Source organism: Colobus angolensis, unplaced genomic scaffold (assembly GCF_000951035.1).
Source record: "Colobus angolensis palliatus isolate OR3802 unplaced genomic scaffold, Cang.pa_1.0 Scaffold52, whole genome shotgun sequence".
Lineage (NCBI taxonomy): Eukaryota > Metazoa > Chordata > Mammalia > Primates > Cercopithecidae > Colobus > Colobus angolensis.
The window spans coordinates 3,834,548-3,860,321 of record NW_012118710.1 but is presented as its reverse complement, the minus strand read 5'-3'; the positions used below and the strand labels follow the sequence as shown (position 1 = coordinate 3,860,321).

General features: G+C 46.8%; 1 protein-coding gene across 1 annotated transcript in view; it reads left to right on the top strand.

Annotated features, from left to right (window-relative positions):
* The first annotated feature begins 34 nt into the window (after positions 1-34).
* The window catches only part of PLEKHA2 (pleckstrin homology domain containing, family A (phosphoinositide binding specific) member 2), a 71,514-nt gene continuing 45,774 nt past the window's right edge, over positions 35-25,774 (top strand). Inside the window, exons 1-2 of the mRNA XM_011960678.1 lie at positions 35-130; positions 16,126-16,289. Coding sequence (XP_011816068.1) covers positions 16,149-16,289 — 141 coding nt within the window. The 5' untranslated portion in view covers positions 35-130; positions 16,126-16,148. The remainder of the gene's footprint in view (positions 131-16,125; positions 16,290-25,774) is intronic.

Genomic DNA, 25,774 nt, shown 5'->3' with positions numbered 1-25,774 from the left:
GAGTTCTGCTGAGCTGCATTTTCTCACGTTTGCAGCAGCGAAACTTCTCTGCGGGTTCTGGCTCTGGGGCACCGGCCCCGCAACGACTGCCCGGGCTGCGGGAGGGGAGGAGAGCAGAGAACGTCCCCAGGCAAGTCCCTTGGGTACGATTGGGCCATGGAGACTCCTCTTTCTCTCCCCCGACTACCTTATTAAATGACAGGCCTAGAAGGCTCCCCTAAGGACACCGGTCCTTTCCTGTGGGTGCAGCCTGGCCTTTGGGCTTCTGGAACTCCATACAGTGGAAAGGACTGCCCTAAAATGCAGGTTCGGTGCCAGGTTGGGTGAGCCCTCGAGGGGCGCTCTCGTTCTCTCACCAACTTCTTCCTCACCTCACACGCTTCCCTTTTCTCCTTCAGTCCTGAAGACGATTTCACCAAAATTTTTAAAACAAAGAAAAAAGAAGGATGGGTGAGGGTGGGAAGCTAGGCCGTTTAGAATGGAAAAATGTCCCCGCACGCCCAGAGAGGGGTGCAGGACCCGCTGCAGCCGGAGCACCCTCACATCTCCTCCTCTGGGCCAGCCCTGCCCCCCGGCCCTCGCCTTAGGGTTTGGCTTCCTTCCTTCTTGGTGAACGCAGGTTCAGGATGTATCTTCCCCTTCTCATTCCTTCTTCCTGCCCGCCCCCTTTCTTTAGGGCTCCAAGTGGGGTTTTAAGAGGACAGTAAACGGCAGAGAAGAGGGAGGGGAGAGCTCCACACCAGGAAGCTAGCTGTGGCTCTGGGGGCTCGGAAGGCTGAGCTGTAGATGGACTTGGGGCTGAAGTACCAAGACTGCACTAATGGTGTTCTTCATATATCTGACCAAGTCCCATTTTCCCTTCTTTTGTCATTGTTTTTCTTTGGTTGCAAAGCCTTCCGAAATAGCAAAGCAAAAGATCTTGAAAGAATAGAAGTTTTTGTTTTCTATTTCAGTTGCATTCAGTTGACATTTATTATACATGCAAGACAGTAATGAACAAAACACAACTCCAAATATTATTTCTTTTTCCTTTACCTTTGGAGGGCTAGACCCTGTCTTTAGGGAGCTTACAGGACTTGGGCCCCCCACTTGTTTTGAGAAGCCACACCAAGCTTTTAGAAAGCATCATCATCATCATCTCAGACATTAGCCTTCTTCACCATGTGCCGCTTGAAGGCGGATGATTTTTGCACTATCAGAGGTCTAGCTTGTAGTCTAGATTACAGCCAGCCCAACGTATGACATGTACCAGGTGCTAAGTAAATGTTTGTTGCTTTAATGAATGAATGCAAACACATGAATTGTTTACACTTGTCCAAATGGCAGAGAAAAGAGCAGTGTCGTTGTTCCTCAAACCTGTAGGGATTTGGTTCACCAAGCTGGTACATGGGAGTTATTAGTCTGGATGTTGCCTTTACACCTAAGTATCCTTTGACCCTGTTTGTACATTACAGCATACTTTCTATAAATTGTCTGTGGCACTCCTAGTGGGATTTTAGCTGGCTGGTAATGGGAGCCTTGCTCATTTCACAGATGGGTAATTACCTTGGTATTGATTGAGAAACTGCCTGCCCTTTGGTGAAGAGTTTTTGCAAACCTTTCTTTTTCCTTGTCGTTTGTGCTTTCTTCTTCTCTCTTCTGTGTAAGGAAATAGGCCTGCAGTTTCCATCATGTCATGGTAGTGAGTTGAACCATATTCAGCTCGGTATTTTAGAGTGGTTAAAATAAATCTTGAAGACATGCAGGTTTTGGTTGGTGCAGGTTTTTGTCCTGCAGAAGTGGGAAGGGGAAGGCTGATGATCCCTATCAGCTGAGCCCCAGAGCAGCCCTCCCACTGCCTTGCCAAGTGTTTGCTGAAGTGCTACGATACTAGGAAGACCCAAGCAGCACTGGTCTCCTGTCCAATTCATGGGACAGATGGACAGGTGGGTGATGCCCCTGCTGAAAGGCTGGATGACTCAGATGAGAGCTTGCTGCAGACAACAGTGCATCAGAATATCTTTTCTGATTCACGGAAACTGCTGTGGCTCAACTTATTCTGGTTGTGATAGACCTAGGGCTTGGAAAAGAGGATCTGGGTGCTGTGATGCTGGGTTGCTCTGCCCCCTCTCTCTTTTTCCACCATGAACAGTTTGGGTTGCCTAACTTTCCGTTTTCCATCTGTCTCAGTGAGCTGGATGGGACCCCAGCAATCTAATCTGGTAGGCTTTGGAAAGGAAGGAAGGAAAGCAAATATTATAGTGTGTTGGCCTATGGGAAGAGAAGAATCCTGGCCCTGCCTGATATAAGCCCATTATTGAGATGGGAAATTGGACAGGCGGGGGAGATAGGGCAGCCGAGAGGTGGGAGGGATGCGGCCCCATCCTGTCGGTAGAGGAGGCTGGGGGCTGGTGCAGTGACTCTACAGTTCCTTCTGAAAGCCCCTTCCCTGCCCTGACCCCAGTTGACTGAAGTGATTTGTTATGCATTAAAGCCAGAATTGGGCTTTCTCCCTGTGGAGTTCCCAGCCCTGCTGGGGCAGAGGCTCCTAATATTGCCTAGTGTGGGCAAAAGGCTTGGGGGCTTTGGCCTTGTGGTGTGCCTTTTGCCCGCAGTGGCTGGTCAGCTGAGATGAAGAGGATGGGAAGCTGGGTCCTCTTGTCCTTATACTCTTGAGAAGCACTGCAGTTAAAGTGCCAAGGCTGGGACTCAAATTCGGCTGGCCCCTTGTAAAGCAGCTCTCTGCTGGTGTGTTTGCCCATGGCCGGATCGAGAGGCAGCTCTAGGATCCTTTCCTTGGAAACTGATGAGCATGTCTAGGTTTCTGTTAACTCTCAGGGTAGCCTGGCCAAGAAGGAGTCAGCGAATTGCCTGGACTTTTTGTTTTAAACCTCCTGGAGAATTTTTAGAGATGTAAAATGTGGTTGTTCTTGGAGTCGAGTGAAGAGTGAGGGAAGCTGACGCCTTTCCTTGTCAGAGGGATCCCAGAGTTGCAGCTTTTTCACTGACATTTGCTCATTGGCGTTAGAGGGATGGAGGTGTGCATGCAGCAGCTGCCTGCCCAGTGTTAAGCAACGTTGCAGTAGTAATGATGACCATGTACTCCTTGTTAGGCACCCACACATGCACTTTAACAACAACAGTATTTACCCAATGTCTGGGTGTCCAGCGCTTTTCACACATTGTTTCATTTAATCCTCACAGCAGCCTTTGAAGTAGGTAAAGCAATTATCTCCGTTTTGCAGATTAGGAAATAGACCCTGAAGAGTTAAGCAACTTGTCGGCATTTGCATCCAGGTCTGTCTGGCTGGAGATCTGGCTCGAGACTCATGCTCTTTCCCTTCACTCCACTGCACGCTTGGGATAGGTAACTGAAATCAGCACACCCTTTTGAATGGTCATCTTCTTGCAAAAGTTCCCTCAAAAATACTCATTGGCTGGATGCAGTGGCTCATCCCGGTAATCCCGGGGCTTTGGGAAGCTGAGGTGGGAGCATCACTTGAGGCTAAGAGTTTTAGACCGGCCTGGGGAACATAGTGAGACCCCATCTCTACAAAAAAGAAAAATTAGCTAGCTGTAATAGTGTGTGCCTGTAGTCCCAGCTACTCAGGAGGCTATAGGGGGAGGATTCTTTGAACTCAGGAGTCTGAGGTTATGGTGAGCTATGATCGCACCACTGCACTCCAGCCTGGGCACCAGAGCGAGACCCTGACTCTAAAAAAAGAAAAGTTTTTTTTAAAATACTCATACTGATTATTGTCACCTGCACATCCTCCTTACCACGCCCAGCCCCTCCTCCTTCCCTAATTCAAGAGACAGAAGCACATGTCTTTAGAGGAACACAGCTAGGCCATTTATGCTCCCCCCTCACCACTCCCTTGCCCCACCCCTGGCACTTTGCAAAAGGCCAGTAGGTCGGAGAAATGATGTTTTTGTTTTTGTTTTTTGTTTTTGAGGCAGAGTCTTGCTCTGTCACCCAGGCTGGAGTGCAGTGGTGTGATCTCGGCTCACTGCAACCTCCGCCTCACGGGTTCAAGCGATTTTCCTGCTTCAGCCTCCCGAGTAGCTGGGACTACAGGCGCATGCCACCATGCCCGGCTAATTTTTTGTAGTTTTAGTAGTGACGGGGTGTCACTGTGTTAGCCAGGATGGTCTCTTTGTCTCCTGACCTCGTGATCCACCCACCTTGGACTCCCAAAGTGCTGGGATTATAGGCGTGAGCCACTGTGCCCGGCCGGGAGAAATGATGTTTTCTTTTCATTCTCTTACTGCCCATGTATTAGTACCCTCTGGTTGACATGGTCCATTATAAAATGAAGTTTAGAGTTCCAGGACTGGCAGCTGTTGTTAGGAAGCCCTACAGTGAAACTGCATTCATTGTGGGGGGACTTTCACAATTCTGAAAGTTGGAGATCTCAGCTTTTACAGGCAGTAAAGCCAGTGTGGCTGCGTGCCTGCACTGGTACCCTCTCTGGTGGAGATGGTCCGATGAGCCTTCAGCCCCGGGCAAGCTTTTGTTTCCTGCAGGCTCCAACAACCACATTTTCTTTGAATGTAGATGAGGCTGCTGTGAAGAGAGGTCATGAGTGTCTGAAATATTTTGTTGTTTTTGGCATCTTTATTGCAGTGGTATCAATTTCCACTTACTCCTGCCTTACGCCCCTCCCGGCCTATATTTTTTCAAAAATTCTTTCTTGAGTATCTCTTGCTGTCTACTCCAAGTTCTAGAGTCCAGTGGGGATTGGGCTATCTCAGGGTCAAGCCAGCACCCTGTCTGATCCTCCCTCTGCCTCATTCCTGTACATGTTTGCATTCCTCACCCTGCACTTCCTCTGGGAACTTGTTCTCAGTACATTTCCTTCTCTTGCACTTTATCCTCCCGCCTTACGCTATTTGGAATCTGCTATCATGACAGTTTCAAAATGCGGCCATGTTAGAGCAGTAGGAAGTGGAGGCTTCCACACTTCCTAAGTTATAATCTTTGACTCATTCTCAGGGATGTGTTCTCAAATAGCCATGCTTGCATTTTGCTGTTGTTTTTACTGGGCTTGTACATTGCGAAGGCCCTGTTGGCTTCACAATATACTTTGATGTGTATTGCAAATCTAAACAAATGTGAACTCCATTGATGTGGTCCATATGTATTCTAGCAATAGGTGAGTGACTGCTCCATATCTCTACACCTCAGTTCCTGTCTGCTCTATTTCATACAGTCCTCTTTGAGATCTCTGATGTTACTTCCTGAAAAACTTTCTCCTGTCACCCAGTTGAGCCATTTCTGGTTGGTAGAACCTCTCGCTCACTACTGACGCTGCTGCCTGCAGCTTCTGCCCTGGTAGGGGTAACAGGACAGAAAATGTACATACCACACGCCCCAATCCTTGTCAAAAAGCACCTTTGAATATTTTCTGGAGCAAAATCCCAGAAATTCCTTATCCTGCCAACACAGAATAATGTGAAAGAAACATCTTTAAATTTTTAAAATGAGTAATTTTTTTCTCATTTTTGAACTGAGGTTGTAGTAGATATTTTGTATTTGAGCCAGTACCATTTAAGGCTTTATCTCTGTTATCACTTTCTCTTATTATTTATCTCAAAAATGCCAAAGTAGTCAGGCAGAGTCTCCCTTATTTCCCTCTATTATTTCCTCTGTCTCCAAATTATGTTAGCCATCTTCAAAATCAAGAGGAAAACCACAACTCTCATTACTTATTAGCTTTATAGCTTTTCTTTAAAATAAATCTATCTGGCTGGGCACAGTGGCTCATGCCTATAATCCCAGCACTTTGGGAGGCTGAGGCCAGAGGATCACTTGAGCCTAGGAGTTTGAGACCAGCTGGGCAACATACAAAAATTAGCCAGGTATGGTGGTGCACGCCTGTAGTCCGAGTCACTCAGGAGGCTGAGGTGGGAAGATCGCATGAGCCCAGGAGGTGGAGGCTGCGTTGAGCCATCATTGTGCCACTGTACTCCAGACTGGGAGAGTGAGATCATATTTCAAAAAAAAAATCAATCTATTCATCTTTTCACTCATCCAGCCAGCCACTTATTTTATGTGTGTGTGTATATATGTATGTATGTATTTTTGAGACAGGGTTTCACTCCTGTCACCCAGGCTGGTGTGCAATGGTGCGAAATACTGGCTCAACAGCAACCTCCACCTCCTGGACTCAAGCGATTCTTCTGCCCTGGCCTCCCCAATAGCTGGCACTAGAGGTGCACACCACCTCGCCTGGCACTTACTTTAAAATGTCAGTCCTATCTCCCAAGTTTCAAGAAGGAAAACTCCACTGGGGATTCCTGTCAGGGTCCCCATTTCCTCTTCCCAGAGCACTTGTCAAGGTACAGCCCATGTGTTGTAGGAATAAAGGAATAGCAGCGTCAACTTGGGACTGAGTATTCTGTCAGCCCGAGGACCTGGGCTCTTCTTAAGAGCAGAGAGCTGGGGACCACACCAGCAAGAGAAAGGAGGAAAGGCGCTCAGAGGATGTTACCATATGAAGTAAGAAACCCAAATAACTTGGAGGGTGCTAAAGCACTCTGGGCAGGTAGATGTCTGGATCTTGGATAATTGTGAGATGTGAAACATTTATTTGTTAGGTTTAGGTCTTTAAAACAACAAAAAGTTCCAGGAGAGCTATAATTTAGGGAAAGCCTTGTTTGTTTGTGGACTCTGGAGAATTGAGAAATTTATTATCAAATTCAAAACTTATACACTTGGGTGGGAATCTGTGTGAAATTAAATAGCTTTCTCTCCTGCTAAATAAAGTAACACATGCTCCCTGTAGAAGATTTGGAAAAATATGTACAAGTAAATGAAATTCCACTCATAGCCCATAGATAATAACTTACTATTTTGGTGACTGTATATCTGGTTTTAAAACAGGCCATATATAGGAATATAAGAATAATATTTGGATGATTGAGATCATATTATGCACCATTTCATATCTTTAAAAAAATTTATGATATGGTGAGTTTTCCCTTCATTCATTAAAAATAACCTGAAAACAGAGTTTTTGAATCATTGTGTAATATTTCCTTGTGAGCATGTCCTGTTGTTTATTTAATTATTTCCTGGGCCAGGCGCGGTGGTTCACACCTGTAATCCCAGCACTGTTGGGAGTTCAAGGTGGGTGGATCACGAGGTCAGGAGATCGAGACCATCCTGGCCAACACGGTGAAACCCTGTCTCTGCTAAAAATATAAAAAATTAGCTGGGTGTGGTGGTGCACACCTGTAGTCTCAGCTACTCAGGAGGCTGAGGCAGGAGAATAGCTTGAACCTGGGAGGCGGAGCTTGCAGTGAGCCGAGATGGTGCCACTGCACTCCAGCCTGGGGACAGAGTGAGACTCTGTCTCAAAAAAAAGAATTATTTTCTAATCATTGTGTTGTTCAGGACATTTCCAGTTGTTTATTACTGTAAATTCTATTGCAGTTGCCATTTTTTTACTTTAATCTTTCTTTGCTTGTTTGTTGATTGACTTGGATGGAATCCTAGAAGTGAAATCAAAGGGTATGAACATTTTTTGCTTTCTTGTTCTATATATATATATAGAGAGAGAGAGGGAGAGAGAGAACTAAATTGCTTTCCAGAAAGGTTCATACTCCTGTCCTGGGTGTATAAGAATCCTAGGAACATGTTTTAAGTAGACAACATCTGTTTTAAGCAGTGATTGTTCCCTTTCAGCCCCTCTAGTGCCTCTGCGTCCCATCTGGGCTATGTGCTATTTTCTCAGGGTCTGGGTCCCAGCTGTCTCTTGTATATTATAAGCCTGACAAAGTCATCCGTTGCCTCAGTTCCTCAGGGTAATTTTTTTCTTGGCTCGAATCTCCACTGGTGGAATCTAAGGCATGGAAATGGGCAGTAGAGAGATATTTGGGGCTGTGATGCCTCCCAGTGCCCCCCATTTCATTCTGTGGCAGGCAGCCATTGACTCTTCCTTCTCATGAGCTGCTTCTAGTCAACTGGCTGGTGTTGGCCAGGAATCTCTCAGTTTAATTGCCGTTTAACATGCTTTCTGCCACTGATTAATGGGTAACTCCATGCAAACTCACTTTCTTTCCCCGAGTTTCACTTTTATCATAAATACTTTCATTTGCAGTACATATTTAAGAACTTATATTCTGCTTAGAAACCTGGATCACATAAAACTTCCCACTTTTTGTTTTTCTTTACTTTAAAATACTTTTTTTTTTTTTTTTGAGATGGAGTCTCACTCTGTCACCCAAGCTGGAGTGCCATGGTGTGATCTTGGCTCACTGTAGCCTCCACTTCCAGGGCCCAAGCGATCCTCCTACCTCAGCCTCCTGAGTAGCTGGGACTACAGGCATGCACTGCCATGCCCAGCTAATTTTTGTCTTTTTGGTACAGATGAGGTTTTGCCATGTTGCCCAGCTGGTCTTGAATTTCTGGGCTCAAGCAATCCTCCCGCCTTGGCCTCCCAAAGTGTTGGGATTATAGGCGTGAGCCACCATGCCTGGCCTGAAATACATTTTAGAGGAGTTACTGGAATAATAGGAGGCTATGTCTTGGATTGGTTTGGTGTGTGTGTGTGTGAGAGAGACAGAGAAGAAAGGGAGAGAGTGAGGGAGAGAGGGAGAGAAGGACAGGGAGGGAGACAGAAAGAGAGGAATTCTGTATACACATACTCTTGATTTGCTTTTAACGAAGTCTAGGAAGGTAAGTGAAATAGGAAACAAACATTTAAAAAATGTTCAGCCTCACTAGATATGATTATGTATTTGAAACTATCAATAGTTTAAAATAATGAGAACATTCAATACATGTAAGATTATAGTGATGGTAACAATATATTGCTGGTTGCAACATAGATGAAATCTTTTTAGAAAGCAGTTTTGTAAAAGGACTTAAGAATTATGAAAGATCATAGCCTGTGATCTCATTGTGTTATTACTTGGAATTTATGCTCTTTCCATGTAAAAGAAGAAATAAAGCATGAAAACACAAATTTTAGCCTTATTTATAATAGTGAAAAATTGGATACAACCTCCAATTTAATCGTAGAGAAATGGTTATGTAAATTATAGTAAAATCAGTCCGTTAATGTTATGCAACCATTAGAAACAATGATTTTATAGACTATGTAGCAACATGGAAAATGCTCATGACATCATCTTAAGTTTTAAAAAGGCCAATTATATGGATAGGGACATGAAAAAGCATGCAAATGTGAAAGTTGTTAGCTGGAGTGATTGTTAAAATAATTCCAGCCTTGTGATATTATGATTTTTGCACTAAACCCAGAAAACACGAGAGAGGTTTGGCTAGGGAAGATAGGGTGCTGAGTGGGTTGGATAGAGGCCCCTTCTCTTACAGATACCCTGTGTGCTTTGTTAGCTGTGTGTTGTGAAGGCCGGGAAGCTACTTGCCAGATAGTTTCATTACGGTATGAGAGCCAAGGTGAAGGGACCATCTAGAGAGAGGGGTATTTAGAGCTCTAACCCAGCATCAACACTTTCTGTCTGTTTTTTTTTTTTTTTTTTTTTTGAGATGGAGTCTCTCTCTGTCACCCAGGCTGGAGTGCAGTGGCCATAATCTCAGCTCATTGCAACCTCCACCTCCCAGGTTCAAACAATTCTCCTGCCTTAGTCTCCTGAGTAGCTGGGATTATAGGTGTGCACCACCATGCCTGGCTAATTTTTGTATTTTCAGTGGAGACAGAGTTTCACCATGTTGGCCATGCTGGTTTTGAACTCCTGAACTCAAGTGATCCACCTGCTTCGGCCTCCCAAAATGCTGGGATTACAGGTGTGAGCCACCATGCCCGGCCCCAGCATGAACACTTTCCATGTTGTCCCAGGAGATGAGGGCTGGGTGTTGTTAGGATTCCTACAGACTTACCTGGGATCTCCTGGGATAAACCACACTAGGTCACTCTCCACCCAATATTTTCACACTGGGGAACTCAGGGCAAAATGAAATTTAAGGCTGGGTGTGGTGCCTCATGCCTATAATCCCAGTACTTTGGGAGGCTTGAGGTGGGAGGATTGCCTGGGTCTAAGAGTTTGAAAACAGCTTGGGCAACACAGGGAGATCCCATCTCTACAAAGAATTAAAAAATTAGCCCTCCATGGTAGTGTGCACCTGTAGTCCCAGCTACTGGGGAGGCTGAGGCAGGAGGATTGCTTGAGCCCAGCAGTGGGAAGTCGCAGTAAGCTACGATTACACCACTGCACTCCAACCTGGGCAATAGAGTGTGACCGGGTCTCTAAAAAATAAAAACATAAAATGAAATTTAAGATAAGTGATTTTGATCGGGCGTGGTGGCTTATATCTGTCATCCCAGCACCTGGGGAGGCCGAGGCTGGTGGATCACCTGAGGTCAGGAGTTCAAGACCAGCCTGGCCAACATGGTGAAACCCGTCTCTACCAAAAATACAAAAATTAGCCAGATGTGGTAGCACAGGCCTGTAATCCCAGCTACTCTGGATGCTGAGGCAGGAGAATGAATCTCTTAAACCCAGTAGGTGGAGGTTGAAGTGTGCTGAGATGGCTCCACTGCACTCCAGCCTGGGTGACAAGAGCAAAATCTGTCTCAAAAAACAGAATAAACAGACAAAAAACCCCAACTATGTAACTGGCAGAGTGTTGTGAGAGTTTGAAAAGACATTTTGAAGCTTTGCCTTCGTCTTGGCTGGGGATTTGGAGGTGATCACATATATATGTACACCAAGTTGTTCCCCCATCTAAGTACCAATTACTGCTGGCACTCCCTTTTCTCCCCTCACTGGCTCATTGCTAGAATAGTAGATGCTAGGGATGAGGTGGCAAAGTTAACTTGCACACAGGCCTCTGTGAAGAAGAGAAAGAGCCAGAGAAGATTTGGAAAATGATGGTGACATGGCTGAAGAGGCGAGGACAGGGGATTTGGGGGCCTGGGGCAGCTCTGTGGACCCAATCTTAGCAGCTGTTGAGACAAGGAATGTACAAATGGGATCAGAATGAACCATCAGAGGATTAGGGCTCAGGACCTGAGTTCACGTTGTGTGCAGCATCTGAGCGTGCCGCTGCTGCGTGGGTCAGCTAGTTAGAGCCACATTTCTGTGTGATGCTCCGTTCTCCTGCAGCTGGTCCTTCCCCCCACCTCCTACATTCCTGATGAGCTCTGTGACTCAGCTGCTTCTCGGGACATCTGAGCAGCTGTTTTTTTTCTAGGGATAGAGCCACAGTCAGGAGGTGTTGTAACCTGAATGCTTATCTTCCCCTTGGGTCCGTGAGGGCCCTCTCCCACCGTGACGCCCCTGAAACAAAATTGGACTTTTGGAGCGTGCCTTCTTTAGCCCCTGACTTCAGAAAAAGACAGGCGTGACCAGGCGTGGTGGCTCACGCCTGTAATCCCAGCACTTTGGGAGGCTGAGGCAGGTGGCTCACCTGACGTCAGGATTTCGAGACCAGCCTGGCCAACATAGCAAAACCCCGTGTCTACTAAAAATACAAAAATTAGCTGGGTGTGGTGACGTGTACCTGTATTCCCAGCTACTTGGGAGGCTGAGGTAAGACAATTGCTTGAACCTGGGAGGCAGAGGTTGCAGTGAGCCGAGATTGCCCCCCTGTACTCCAGCCTGGGCGACAGAGCGAGACTCCATCTCAGAAAGGAAAAAAAAAAAAAAAAAAAGAAAAGAAAAGAAAGAAAAAGACAGGCATGATGAATCCTGCAGCTTAAAAGGAGAAATTTGAAAGCCAGTGTTCAGTTGGACACCGTGCTTAGCGATTGGGCCCAGGACAGTTGGCTTTACTCTTCCACAGCAGCTTGTGTGGTTTCTCTGGGAGATGCCTCAGGAGTAGCGATAGTCCTTGCAGCCCCTGCAAATCTGTCTGTGACTGGGCATCAAGGCGGGTTGCCTGGTCTTCCTGGGGGGCTGGCGATCACCAGCATCCTGACCAGGCAGCTCGGCACCCTTCCTGGAATGCTGATCCAACCCTTCTGGTGGGACTACTGTTCCCCCGTCACCCAGGGAGCTGCGGCTTCTCTCCAGGATGTGCTCCCCTGCCCCCAGCCAGCGCCAGGCCGCTCCCCTTGCTGCCTTTGACCCAGTGTCTGCTGGGAGACTTCACGATCCTCCTGTGGCGTCTGTTCCTCATTATTGGCTTGTACCCGTCTCTCTCCTGTTTCTGAACTCAAACTGGCTCCGTTGTGAAGCTGGAGCCGGGGCGGAAGCTTTGTTCGAGGAGGCGCTGGGTCTGTCTGCAGGTGCCATAATGGAAGGGATGCTGCTTTGGGCAGGGGTGTGCCTCCCCCGGCCCCTGCTGTGCTGCAACATATCCTTCTCTGCTGTGTTTCTGAAACCTCCTCTGTCCATGGTTGATCCTTCTCACTGCCTCTTTTACTGCAGCTCCTCTGACTTCTTCCTTAGCTGTGCTGTTTCACCTCTGCCCTGTTTTTCACCTGCTTTGCTCTTTGTTCCCTCTTCTTTCACAGTGAGTAGCTGTGGGATTCCCTGACGCGTCTCCCTGATGTCTGTATCTCCAGTCCCCCTCCCCTCACCTGGATCAAGGGATTCACCGGTCACTGGTATCCATGTGTGTGTTGGTGGGGGGCATTTGTTCCTAGGGGCCGCCTCTCAGCACTGGCCCTTGTGGGGTCGGGAGGGAACACACCACGCCACCAATCGCCATCCTTACTATTATTAGCCTGATCTGAATCCGCCTGATGTCAGCCTGTGCTGTGGGAGGGTATCTGGGCCTGCAGTACCAGGGCTGTTGGGTCTCTGTAGCTCACCTGCTGACCCAGCGTCCCCTTGTGGAGGATGGCCTGAGGCAGCCATCTCACAACTTTGTGTGGCTGTGGACAGAGGGCTTGGGCCACCAGGAGCTTCACTCTGTTGGAGTCTCTCAGGGCTCAGCAGTGGTGGAGTCTGACCTTGAAAGTCTGAAGGTCATGTGGTGCTTTGGGACCCTTGTGGGACCCCTTGTCCCATGTCGGCACTGGGTGTGCATTTCAATTGGGTGTCTCTGCTCATTGAAAGGAGCCAGTCTTCGTTGGGGAGCAGAATGGAGCTCCCACCCTTCGCTTTGGCTCTCAGAGAGGCCTAAGAAAATTGCAACAAGAACAGAGGCTGGCTGGCTTGAAGGTGTGGCTCATCCCACATTACTAGAGAGACTATTCTGGAGTCGGGGATAGTGCTCATGGGCTGGGACTTTCTTCTTCTTTTTCTTCTTTCTTCCTTTCTTCTTCTTCTGACAGGGTCTCACTGTGTCATCCAGGCTGGAGGGCAGTGGCGCTCTCATGGTTCCCTGCAGCCTCAAATTCCTGAGCTCAAGCGATTCTCCTACCTCAGCCTCCTGAGCAGCTGGGACTACAGGCACACCACCATGCCTGGCTAATTTTTTAATTTTTTTGTGGAAACGAGGTCTCGCTATGTTGCCCAGGTTGGTCTCAAACTCCTGGCCTCAAGCGATCCTCCCACCTTGGCCTCCCAAAGTGCTGGGATTACAGTTGTGAGCCACTGCACCCAGCCTGGGACTTTGTTCTGATGCCTCATTCTTTCCATTATAAGAGGCTTTATGGGTAACTGTGTTAGGCTGCTCAGGCCATCATAACCAAGGACCACAGTCTGGATGGCTTAAACAACAGAAGTTCATTTTCTCACAGATCTGGAGGCTGAAAGTCCAACATCAAGGTGTTAACAGGGTTGGTTTCTTCTGAGGGCCGTGAGGAAAAGATCTGTCCAGGGCCTGCGCCTTGGCTTGTGGATGGCTGTCACCGCCCTGTGTCTTCACAGGGTCTTTCCTCTTCTTGTGGAGACATCAGTCATAGTGGATTAGGGCCCATGCTAATGACGTCATGCTAACTCAGTCACCTCTTTAAAGACCCTGTCTCCAAATACAGCCACATTTTGAAGGCCTTGGGGTTAGGACTTCAACATACAAATTTTGAGAGGACATGATTCACCCCATAACAGTGACAGCAGAGTGTTGTAACATGCTGGGCCAGGGCTGTGACCCTACCGCAAGACTCCAGAAACCCCTTGCATTTTAATCTCTTGGTATCTTCTTGAAGCTGGAGAGGCTGTCCTTTGTGACTTAATTCCTGGCAGAATTTTAGAAAAATGTTTTTATGTTTAACTTTTGTGGATACATAGTAGGTGTATTTATTTATGGGGTACCTGAGATGTTTTGATACAGGCTTGCAGCACGTAACAGTCACTTCATGGAAGATGGGGTATTCATCCCCTCAAGCATTTATCCTTTGTGTTACAAACTGTTCAGTTATACTATTTTATTTTATTTGGACAGAGTTTCACTCTTGTTGCCCACGCTGGAGTGCAATGGCACGATCTTGGCTCACTGCAACCTCCACCTCTTGGGTTCAAGCGATTCTCCTACCTCAGCCTCTCGAGTAGCTGAGATTACAGGCATGTGCCACCACGACTGGCTAATGTTTTATATTTTTAGTAGAGACGGAGTTTCACCATGTTGACCAGGCTGGTCTTGAACTCCTGACCTCAATTGATCCACCTGCCTCAGCCTCCCGAAGTGCTGGGATTACTGGCATGTGCCACCACTCCCGGCCTCTTTTAATTATTTTAAAATGTACAATTAAATTATTATTGACTATAGTTACCCTGTTGTACTATCAAATAGTAGGTCTTATTCATTCTTTCTAACTGTTTTTTGTACCCATTAACCATCCCCACTTTCCCCCAGCCCTCCACTACCCTTCCTAGCCTCTGGTAACCACCCTTCTACTCTCTATCTCCATGAGGTCCCATAAGTGAGTGATGTCTGTCTTTCTGTGGCTGGCTAATTTCACACTTAACATAATGATCCCCAGTTCCATCCATGTTGTTGCAAATGACAGCATCTTATTCTTCTTTATGGCTGAATAGTACTCCATTGTGTATATATGCCACATTTTCTTTATCCATTTATCTGTTGATGGCCACCAAGCTGCTTCCACATCTTGGCGATTGCGAACAGAGCTGCAACAAACATAGGAGTGCAGATATACCTCTTCAACAGACTGATTTCCTTTCTTTGGGTGTATACCCAGCAGTGGGATTGCTGGATCTTATGGTAGATCTATTTTTAGTTTTTTGAGGAACCTCCAGACTGTTCTCCATAGTGGTTGTACTAATTTATATTCCCACCAACACCATACAAGGGTTCCCTTTTCTCCACTTCCTCACCAGCATTTGTTGTTGCCTGTCTTTTGGATAAAAGCCATTTTAACTGGGGTGAGATGATACCCCATTGCAGTTTTGATTTGCATTTCTCTGATGATCAGTGATGTCAAGCACCTTTTCATGTGCCTGTTTGCCATTTGTATGTGTTTTTCTTGAGAAATGTCTATTTAAATCTTTTGTCCATTTTGAAGTCGGATTATTAGATTTTTTTCCTATAGAGTTGTTTGAGCTCTTTATATATTCTGGTTATTAGTCCCTTGTCAGATGGGTAATTTGCCGATTTTTCTCCCGTTCTGTGGGTTTTCACTTCACTTTGTTGGTTGTTTCCCTTGCTGTGCAGAAACTTTTTAACTTGATGTGATCATGCCCGTCCATGTTTGCTTTGGTTGCCCATGCTTGTGAGGTATTGTTCAAGAGCCTGGCAGAATTTTATTCAGATGTTTGAATTGGAGCTTACATCCTTTCTGAGATCATTTCTTCCGTGTATAAAATTGAGTTGTGAGCCACTTTACAAGGTTTTGTGCAGAGTGACGATAATAGCTACTGTTCAGGAAGTGCTTACTGTATAACTAGCACTTAATTCTCAGCCCAAGCCTTATGAGGTGCACTATTATTAACCCCGTTTTACAGATGCAGAAGCTGAGGCACACGAAGGTTAAATAATTGGTGGTCATACAATTGACAAGTATCCAGAACTGGAATTTGAATGCAGACCCTGATCTAAAGTTTGAGCTTATCTCCTCTATGAATGTAAAGTGCCCAGTGCTATCCTGGGCACATAGAGCCTTGGAAAAGTGAGTTGAATACGTGTGAATGGATTTTTAGGGGTGCTTAACATTGGGAGAGGTTTCCAGGGTCTGGAGTGGAACATTTGGTGCCTCCACGGAAGGAAGTTGGTGAGAGAGCCTCAGCCCAGCTTCCTGGAAAGATTTCTGCAGGTCCTGAGGCAGAGCTGCTTCATCTTCCTTCTCATCAGCACCTCCCTCCTGTGCGCAGGGTGATGAGAGCAGAGCCCAGGAATGCCTTATGTGGATCGGCAGAACCGAATCTGTGGGTTTCTGGACATCGAGGAGCATGAGAACAGCGGCAAGTTTCTGCGGAGATACTTCATTCTGGACACCCAGGCTAACTGCCTCCTCTGGTATATGGACAACCCCCAGGTGAGAGGGTCAGTGGGAAGGGGCGGGGCGACTGGGTGCCCCTCACTGCGCGGGAGGAATGCGCACGGGGTTAGCCTCCAGGCCTAGGCTCATGAGCAACACAACCTGCTCATCAGCAGGGAGGGGACAACCCTACAACACACACAGACACACACAAACACATTCACGTGCACACACACCACACACACCCCATACAAACCACACACACGTACCTCATACACACACACGACACACACACCCCATACACACCACACAGACACACACACACATGCATCTCATACACACACACCACACACCCCATATACACCACACACACACCCCATACACACACACCCCATACACACCACACAGACACACACGCACATGCACCTCATACACACACGCCACACACCCCATACACACCACACACACACGCACCTCATACACACACACCCCATACACACCACACAGACACACGCACACTCACCTCATACACACACACCACACACCCCATATACACCACACACACCCCCCATACACACACACCCCATACACACCACACAGACACACACGCACACGCACCTCACACACACACCACACACACCCCATACACACCACACAGACACACGCACACTCACCTCATACACATGTCACACACACACCCCATACACATCACACACACCCCATACACACCACACACACGCACCTCATACACACACCACACACACACCAGACACCATATGTACACACAGGCACACACCATATACACACCACGCGGACACCCACACATACTCCCCATACACATACCACACACACATACATGACACACACTATACACACACACCACACACCAGACACACCATACACATATGCACACACACCCCATATACACACACCACACACACACCACACACCACACACACACACACACACACATACACACATACCCCATACATACACACCACACACACACACAACCCATAAACACACACCAGATACATATGCACACACACCCCATATACACACACCACACACACACCACACACCACACACACACACACACACACATACACACATACCCCATACATACACACCACACACACACACAACCCATAAACACACACCAGATACATACCGTACACACATACACATGCACACACACCCCATACACACACCACACACACACACACAACCCATAAACACACACTACACATCATACACACGCCCACACATGCACACATACCCCATACACACACACTGCACACACATACACAACCCATACACACCACACACACATTCTACAGACACCATATACACATGCACACACCATATACACACTACACGGACACACACACATACCCCCATACACATACCACACACACATGACACACGCCATACACACACACCACACACCAGACACACATGCACACACACCACCACACACACACACAACCCATAAACACATACCAGACACATACCATACACACACACACACACACACATGCACACACACCCCGTACACACACCACCACACACATACACACACAACCCATAAACACACACCAGACACACATCATACACACACACACCCACACATGCACACATACCCCATACACACACACCGCACACACATACACAACCCATACATACCACACACACACACAGAGACACACAAACCATACACACACCATACACACACCCCCATACACACACCCCCACACACACCACACATGCATATACCCCATACATAGACACACACATGCACACACGCAGACACACACCATACACACACAAATACACGCACATACCATACACCCCCCCCCCCCCCCCGCCACACACACACAGAAAACCATCTCAGATCTTAGTTTGGAGAGAAGGATGCTCTCCTGACCCTGGCATCTGGTGTCTGCTCTCACACGCAGAGACCAGCCAGGATCTGCCAGTGAGATCCAAGTCCTGGATCCAGGCTCCAAGGCATGGCTTGCTTCCTGTCACTTCTCTCCAGGGCTGTGGCCTCTGGCTGCTCTTGCTCTTCCAGTCTGGGGGCCCCACCCCAGCAGAGAATGTGACTTGGTTCCCTGAGCTGGACACATGTTGGATTTCTTTGGTCTCCTGACTCAGGAAGTCCTAGAATCCTGGATTGGAGGTGCCTTTGGCGGTCACCCAGTTTTGTTTACTCGTGATCCAGATGAGAAGGGAGCCTCAGACACTGCACTGGATGTAGGCAAGAACATGGTCAGAATTAGGTGACTTGCTGAGCATCTTGTGGATTTCAGGCACAAAGATGGAGGCCACCTACCTTTGACTGCTATATCTGGGAGTCTCTGGAGTCACCACTGCTCTGGGAACAAGTTGCTTCACTCTGATTTGGGATCTCAGGGCTTTTCTTATTCTGGCCCCGGGTGCTGTTAGCTCTTTCCTTCCCCCACCCTTGAGTGATTTGGTGGAATGAACCTGCAAACACTGACATGGCCTCTGAACAGCAAGGTCACAGGTCATGGCTCTGTTGGGATGAAGAAGGGTGTGGGGTCTGGAATTTGGCTCTAGTTCCGAGGTTTGGGAAGAGGAAATTCTGAATGTCCCTGGGATGGAGTTATGCTTTAAGATGTGATGTAGAAAACGAGTTATGTGAATCTCTAGGTCACTCTCCAGGGACTAATCATCTAATGGTCTTGGGCATTTGTCTTCAAGATTTGATGGCCAAGAGAAAAACAGTATCGATGCAGAAAACATACTCAGAAAGTAAGCTGCTGCTAATTGCCTTCTCCAGGAAGGATTAACCCTAAGTAGAACTGAGCCCCGTGTGGCACCCTGCAGCCCTGAGAAACCTGTTGCTTACTTTCATTTGAAGTGCCTACTATGCAGAATGAACCCTTCCTCAGCACACTGTGACACCTTCAACTCAGCCTGGAATGCTGCTGTTTGTCATGCAGTGGGCCTGGTTTGCCTTCAGACCCTGCCATACCATTTTCTCTTCCTTTGCTCTTTTCTTTTTTCTTTTCTTTGAGACAGAGTCTTGTTCTGTCACCCAGGCTGGAGTGCAGTGGTACTATCTCGGCTCACTGCAACCTCCACCTCCCGGATTCAAGTGATTCTCCTGCCTCAGCCTCTTTAGTAGCTGGGATTACTGGCATGTACCATCATGCCCGACTAATTTTTGGTACTTATTTATTTGTTTATTTATTTTTTGAGACAGAGTCTCCCTCTGTTGCCCAGGCTGGAGTGCAGTGGTGCTATCTCGGCTCACTGCAAGCTCTGCTTCCTGAGTTCACGCCATTCTTCTGCCTCAGCCTCCCAAGTAACTGGGACTACAGGCGCCCACCACCATGCCCGGCTAATTTTTTGTACTTTTTTAGTAGAGACGGGGTTTCACTGTGTTAGCCAGGATGGTCTCCATCTCCTGACCTCGTGATCTGCCTGCCTTGGCCTTCCAAAGTGAGCCATTTTGTTATTTTTAGTAGAGACAGGGTTCTACTGTGTTGGCCAGGCTGATCTTGAACGCCTGACCTCAAGTGATCTGCCTGCTTTGGCCTCCCAGAGTGCTGGGATTACAGGCGTGAGCCACTATGCCTAGCTTTTTTTGTTTTTTTTTCGATTTGAGATCTTACTCTGTTGCCCAGGCTGGAGTGCAGTGATGCAATCATAGCTCAAACTCCTGGGCTCAAGTGATCCTCCCACCTCAGCCTCCCACGTACCTGGGACTGCAGATGTGCGCCACCACACTGGGCTAATTATTTTTATTTTTTGTAGAGATGGAGGGTCTCACTTTGTTGACCAGGCTGGTCTCGAACTCCTGGTTTCTTTTTTTTTTTTTCTCTTCTTTTGAGACAGAGTTTCGCTTTTGTCGCTCAGGCTGGAGTGCAATGGTGCCATCTGGGCTCACTGCAACCTCCATCTCCTGGTTCCTCCTGAGTAGCTGGGATCACAGGCGCCTGCCACCATGCCTGGCCAATTTTTGTTTTTTGTTTTTTGTTTTTTTTTTTGAGATGGAGTTTTGCTCTTGTTGCCCACGCTGGAGTGCAATGGTGCGATCTCAGCTCACTGCCACCTCTGCCTCCCGAGTTCAAGCGATTCTCCTGTCTCAGCCTCCTGAGTAGCTGGGATTGCAGGCGCTCGCCACTACGCCCAGCTAATTTTTGTATTTTTAGTAGAGATGGGGTTTCATCATATTGGTCAGGCTGGTCTCAAACTCCTGACCTCAGGTGATCCACCCGCCTCTTCCTCCCAAAGTGCTGGGATTACAGGCATGAGCCACCACGCCTGGCCTGAACTCTTGGTTTCAAGCGATGCTCCTGCTTTGGCCGGAGTTAAGTCTTTGTTGCCAGTAGACTTGGCTTTGGGCACACTGGAGATGAACCCTGGGTGACTTACGGGTCTTCACATTCTCTCTCCATTCTCCTTTGTGTACTTCCTCCCACTCACTTGCTGTGTTACCGCAAGTCATTCGAATGGATTTTTGTTTTGATTTACCTGCTTCACGCCATGCTTCCCCACTAGTGCTGTGCTTTACCCAAATTGACTGACTTGGGGAATTCTGTCTGGCTGTTGCCAGCTGCTCCCTGGAGAGTCGGATCTTTCTTCATACCCTGGATCACAGACTGAGAGTTGTGCTGTCAGTGGCAGATCACCCAGGACCACAGTGGCACCATCTTGGAACTGGAAAATTGACAGTTGTCAGGATTCCCCTCACTCTGATTTGTCACTGGGGCCCAGAACCTGTGCTAAGCCTAGACGCTGTGCCTCAGGCTGCTTTCTAGGCTCTCTGGGGTCAGCCTCTGCAGCAGGTTCCCCTGGCCCAGGGCAGGCTCTTACTCTTTCCTGCCAGCTGAGCTCTCAGGGTGTTTTGCGGTAGAACCTTCTTTGAGTTTGAATTACCAGGTAGAACTAACTAGTGGCCCACTGCCGAGGATTCTTTACGTTTTCCCAGGAAGCAGTAGAGCTCACCTGGCTTGACATATTCTTGAAAAAGGAGTCTTGCTGTGATACAGAAATAATTCAGGACATTTTACTTCTTCAGTGGTTGGGTTAGTTTTTGGTTGTGTAAACGGCCAAACAGCCACTCCACATTTAAGCGTGGATGTTTCAGGTAAGTTATAAAATGGTATTAGTGAGCATTTATTACTGTGTGCCAAGCACACTTCACTGGGTTTTTATTTCATTCTGACAACAAGTTTAATTGGTAGTTATTATTGCCCTCATTCTGAAGATGAGGTGGGTGAGGCTGACAGGGGAAGAATTTGCCCGTGGTTACATAATGAAAAAGTAGCACAGCTGGGACTCTAACCCTGACAGTCTAACTGTAGTGCCCCTGCCATTACTGCTGATAATGAGACAGGCACAAGGGTGACTGGGAGGATGGAGAGCCTGCAAAGGTAGTTACTGGTTAAGAAAGAGAAACCTGAGGACTCTCAGGGCTGGGAAGTCCTAGAAGGTAGGGTACTCGTGTGGCTTAGTTTTTGATCATAGTGTTCAGGATTTGATGAATATGTATTCATTAAATGAATGAATGAACAAACTAAAGAGGGCCAGGGAAGGAAGTGGCTAGAAGTCAGGTCCTTGGGGAATGTGGAGTGCCCAACATTGCTTTCCTGGGGTTAGGAATAGGGCCAAAATGGAATGGAAGTTCTGCAGAGAGGGACATCCTGGGGATTTTGGTCCATTCCTATGAAGAGAGGCATTGAGAACTGTGTGTGGTTGTTGAACATCTTTATTTGATAGGGAAAAGGAGATCCCTGCTATGTTTTCTTAATTATTTCATAGGCAGTAATAAGCAGAAGATTTTTGGACCCAGGTCTCCGATCTTTGTGTGTTGAAGCCACCTGGTAGGTGGTGTTCTCTGAGCCTGAATCTGTTACTGCTGCTGCTACTGCTGTTATTACTCACTGCAGCTTATACTTACTAAGTGGTTGCCATGTACGAGCCATGGTGTGAAATGCTTTTACGTGTTACCCCATTGAACCTCTCCATAATCCTGGGGCCTAGGGTCCGTTGTCACTCTGCTCATGGTTGTGCAGGTGGTAAATGCAGCGTTGGAGCCAGATCCATCGACTCGAGCGTGCAACCTCCCCTTTGTCTGCCTCCCTCCTCCCACTGACCTCTGTACTCAGCCCTGTGCAAGGTCCTGTAGATGATGTGGAAAATGAATTCAGTGAGGCTTTTGCCACCAGGAAGCTTCAGGGTTAGTTGGGGAGAGGAAAACAACACACACAAAACTCTGGTGCTAATAATCCTGGCATATCATATAACAGGGTAGCATATCATTAAGTGGCAGTGCCAATGCCCAGATGCCAATATTTAGGTTGAAGGAGAAGGGGTTGCCATTTTCCTTTGCTGCCACCCATAAGGGAAAGAGGTGGAGTGTCATATGGAAAGTTCTCAGGCTAGGGAGATAAGAGATCAAGGTTGCAACCTGGCTCTGCCACTAAGTTGATTTACATCCTAGGCAAGTCATTTATCCTGTGGAGTATGGGCACTCTAGGTGGTCCTTTCACCACCACACCTGGCTAATTTTTATATTTTTAGTAGAGATGGGGTTTCACCATGTTGGTCAGGCTGGTCTCGAACTCCTGACCTCGAATGATCCCACCGCCTTGGCCTCCCAAAGTGCTGGGATTGCAGGCATGAGCTATCGTGCCCAGCCTCTAGGTAATCCTTAATGTGCCTTTGATCCCTTCATTTCCTGAGAATAGAAGGAGATCCTGGAGTTCAACAGCATTATTAACACATATTTACTAAATTTGTTCAATGTGCCAGATGCTGATCTAAATACTATGGCTACATCAGTGAACAGGACCGTCTTTGCCTTCATAGAGTTTATATTGTCTTCGGGAAAATAGACAATTAGGGTAGGGAGAGCTGGGGGCTCCCTTTGTAGAGGAGGTGTCACTAGATCCAGATGTTGAACAGTGTGTGAGGTTCATTTTTGCTATACATTATTCATATTTGCAGAGTATTTTGTAGGTTTTCACTTACTTTTTTAAATTTTTATTTATTTATTTTTTAAAGACAGAGTCTCACTCTGTTGCCGAGGATCCAGTGCAGTGGCATGATCTCAGCTCACTGCAACCTCTACCTCCCAGCTGCAAGAAATTCTCATGCCTCAGCCTCCCGAGTAGCTAGGTTTGCAGGGCCTGTGCCACCATGCCCAGCTAGCTTTTTGTATTTTATTAGAGATGGGGTGTCACTATGTTGGCTAGGCTGGTCTTGAACTCCTGACCTCAGGTGATCCACCCACCTTGGCATCCAAAGTGCTGGGTTACAGGTGTGAGCCACTATGCCCGGCCTGGTTTTCATTTCCAAGATGTCCTTTGATTGTTATACCCACTCTGCTCCAAACAGAGATGAAGAAGAGAAGGAGGGTGTTCTAAGTTGGGGAAACAGCAGTCATTGTGGGGCAGAGGTGAGCTCGCTTGGTTGGAGGAGCATTTAAGGTCATCAGGGTCCCCAGAAGAAGACCCTGAGACTAGGAGTCAGGCGCTGAGACAAGATCTGTCAGGAAGTTCTTTATTGAGGAAATGTTCCCGCGGGGACTATGAAGATAGCTGGGGAAGGAGGACAAGGAAGAGAGGAGGCCAGCTCAGGTGGAGGGTGTGAACTCAGGTGGAAGTCTGAGCAAGGGATGGTTTCACTGTGGGCCTGCAGGAGCGCTGGGGTGAGTCATCATTCCTCAGTTTTGTCTCAGGGATCTGGGCTTTCGTGTGCCTGCACCGGGCAGTAACTGGCTCCAGCTCTGCACATGTGGGCAGAACGGCTTCCAGCAGCCCAGAGGCAGTTCTCTGAAGCAGAGCTGTGGATGCAGGCCATGGAAGGCATAGCCAAATGGCAAAAAGAGGTGGAGGGAATTTGGGAGGCCAGCGGCAATGTCTGCTAGATGGGCATACGGTAGGGGCGTGTTGGGGATCAGAACACAGCATGGGCCAGGTGCATCCTTGAATGTCTGGCAGAATTTAGAATCAGTGTGATTAAGTAACGAATCAAGGCTTCTCATACAGGCAGTGGTGACTCTAAACTGATATAGAACAAAAACCCATTAGCTAAAAAGGACCCATCCAAATGGAAAGTCTCAGTATTATTGATTATGGACACTGATTTGGCTAATACATTTAAAAATCAATATGCTGACATATCAAGCAAATTTTTTTAAAATTATAGTAAGGACATTCAGCACGAGATCTGCCCTTTTAACAAAAGTTAAATGCATGATACCATATTGTTGACTGTAGGCATGATGTTATACAGCCAGTCTCCCCACTCTAGAACTTCTTCATCTTGCATGCAATCAGATAATTCTTGAACAGAAACAAATGCTGGCTTGATTTTCCTTAAAATATTACTACAATATTATGACACTACCGCTTGTATTTGAATTTCACATTGGTTCCCATCATGAGAGAGGAGATGAAATTCCTTAGGGCCGCCCTACTCTAGTACAGCAATCTGCAGAGTAACTATGTTTTAGTTGCAGAGTATTGCTTATGTCCCCCCGCCTTTCTAATGTCCATTTGGCTAAGTAATTGCAAGACCAAATTATATGGCCCGGAACAAAGAGTAAACAGAAGCGCGAAAAACAATATTGCACTAGATTGCTGGTCTTGTCAAATTTACTCTGTCAAATGTGTTTTTTCCGCTTTTTCCAAAAAATACGTAGATGCTTTTACTTTCCAAAGGCCACACAATATGACTCAAGGATCATCAAATAACCAAAAAGACTGCATTGCTCTTGGTAACCCTGGGATGCCGATGAAAGCCCTTTGTTTTTATTTAATTTTTTAAAATAAACTGAAAGCAGTTCTTTCCATTGATGGGGTGAAGAGTGTTAGCAGTGTTGGTAACAAGATGGATATTTGGTTCATTTTAGTAGAAAGCATACAAAGGTATGGGAGGAGGTTATAATAACACATAATGTGTAATGGACAATACTGTTGTCTTAAAGGCTACATGAAAATTGGCGTTTTTAAAAAATATATGTGAAACTTTCCTAAGCAAATTTTGGCTGAAAGCCAGGAATAATTTTTGCATTGTATGCTTCAACCTGTCAGAATGCCAAGAACCAGGAAATAACGTTCTTTAAAAATTGGGGAATAGATGCACGTGGTACAAAATTTGAACTGCAGGAATGCAGAGTTACTGACAAATTTCTCCCTCCCACTTCTGTCCTCTCGGCAGGGGGGCAGCCAGTCTTGACAGTTTCTTGTGTCTGTCTGGAGATAATCTCTGTCTATGAGACTATCTCTTAAGATCATGATAACTTTCAGATCTTCAGCAATTGTTTGGGCAAAGTGTCTTAAATTCATGGATTTTATGTAATTGGTATCTTAACTATCCACGTAGACATGTGATTTCCAGAAGTCAGTAGAATTGCTGATGTGCTTTTGTCTATAGTGTGTTAGAGGAAGAATGCAGAATCCTTTGGTAAAAAAAAAACCTCAAAAGAAGATTCTAAGTGACAAATCTGTACTTTTACCAAATGCAGATTTTGCTAAGGGTAAAATTATTATTAAAAAGTA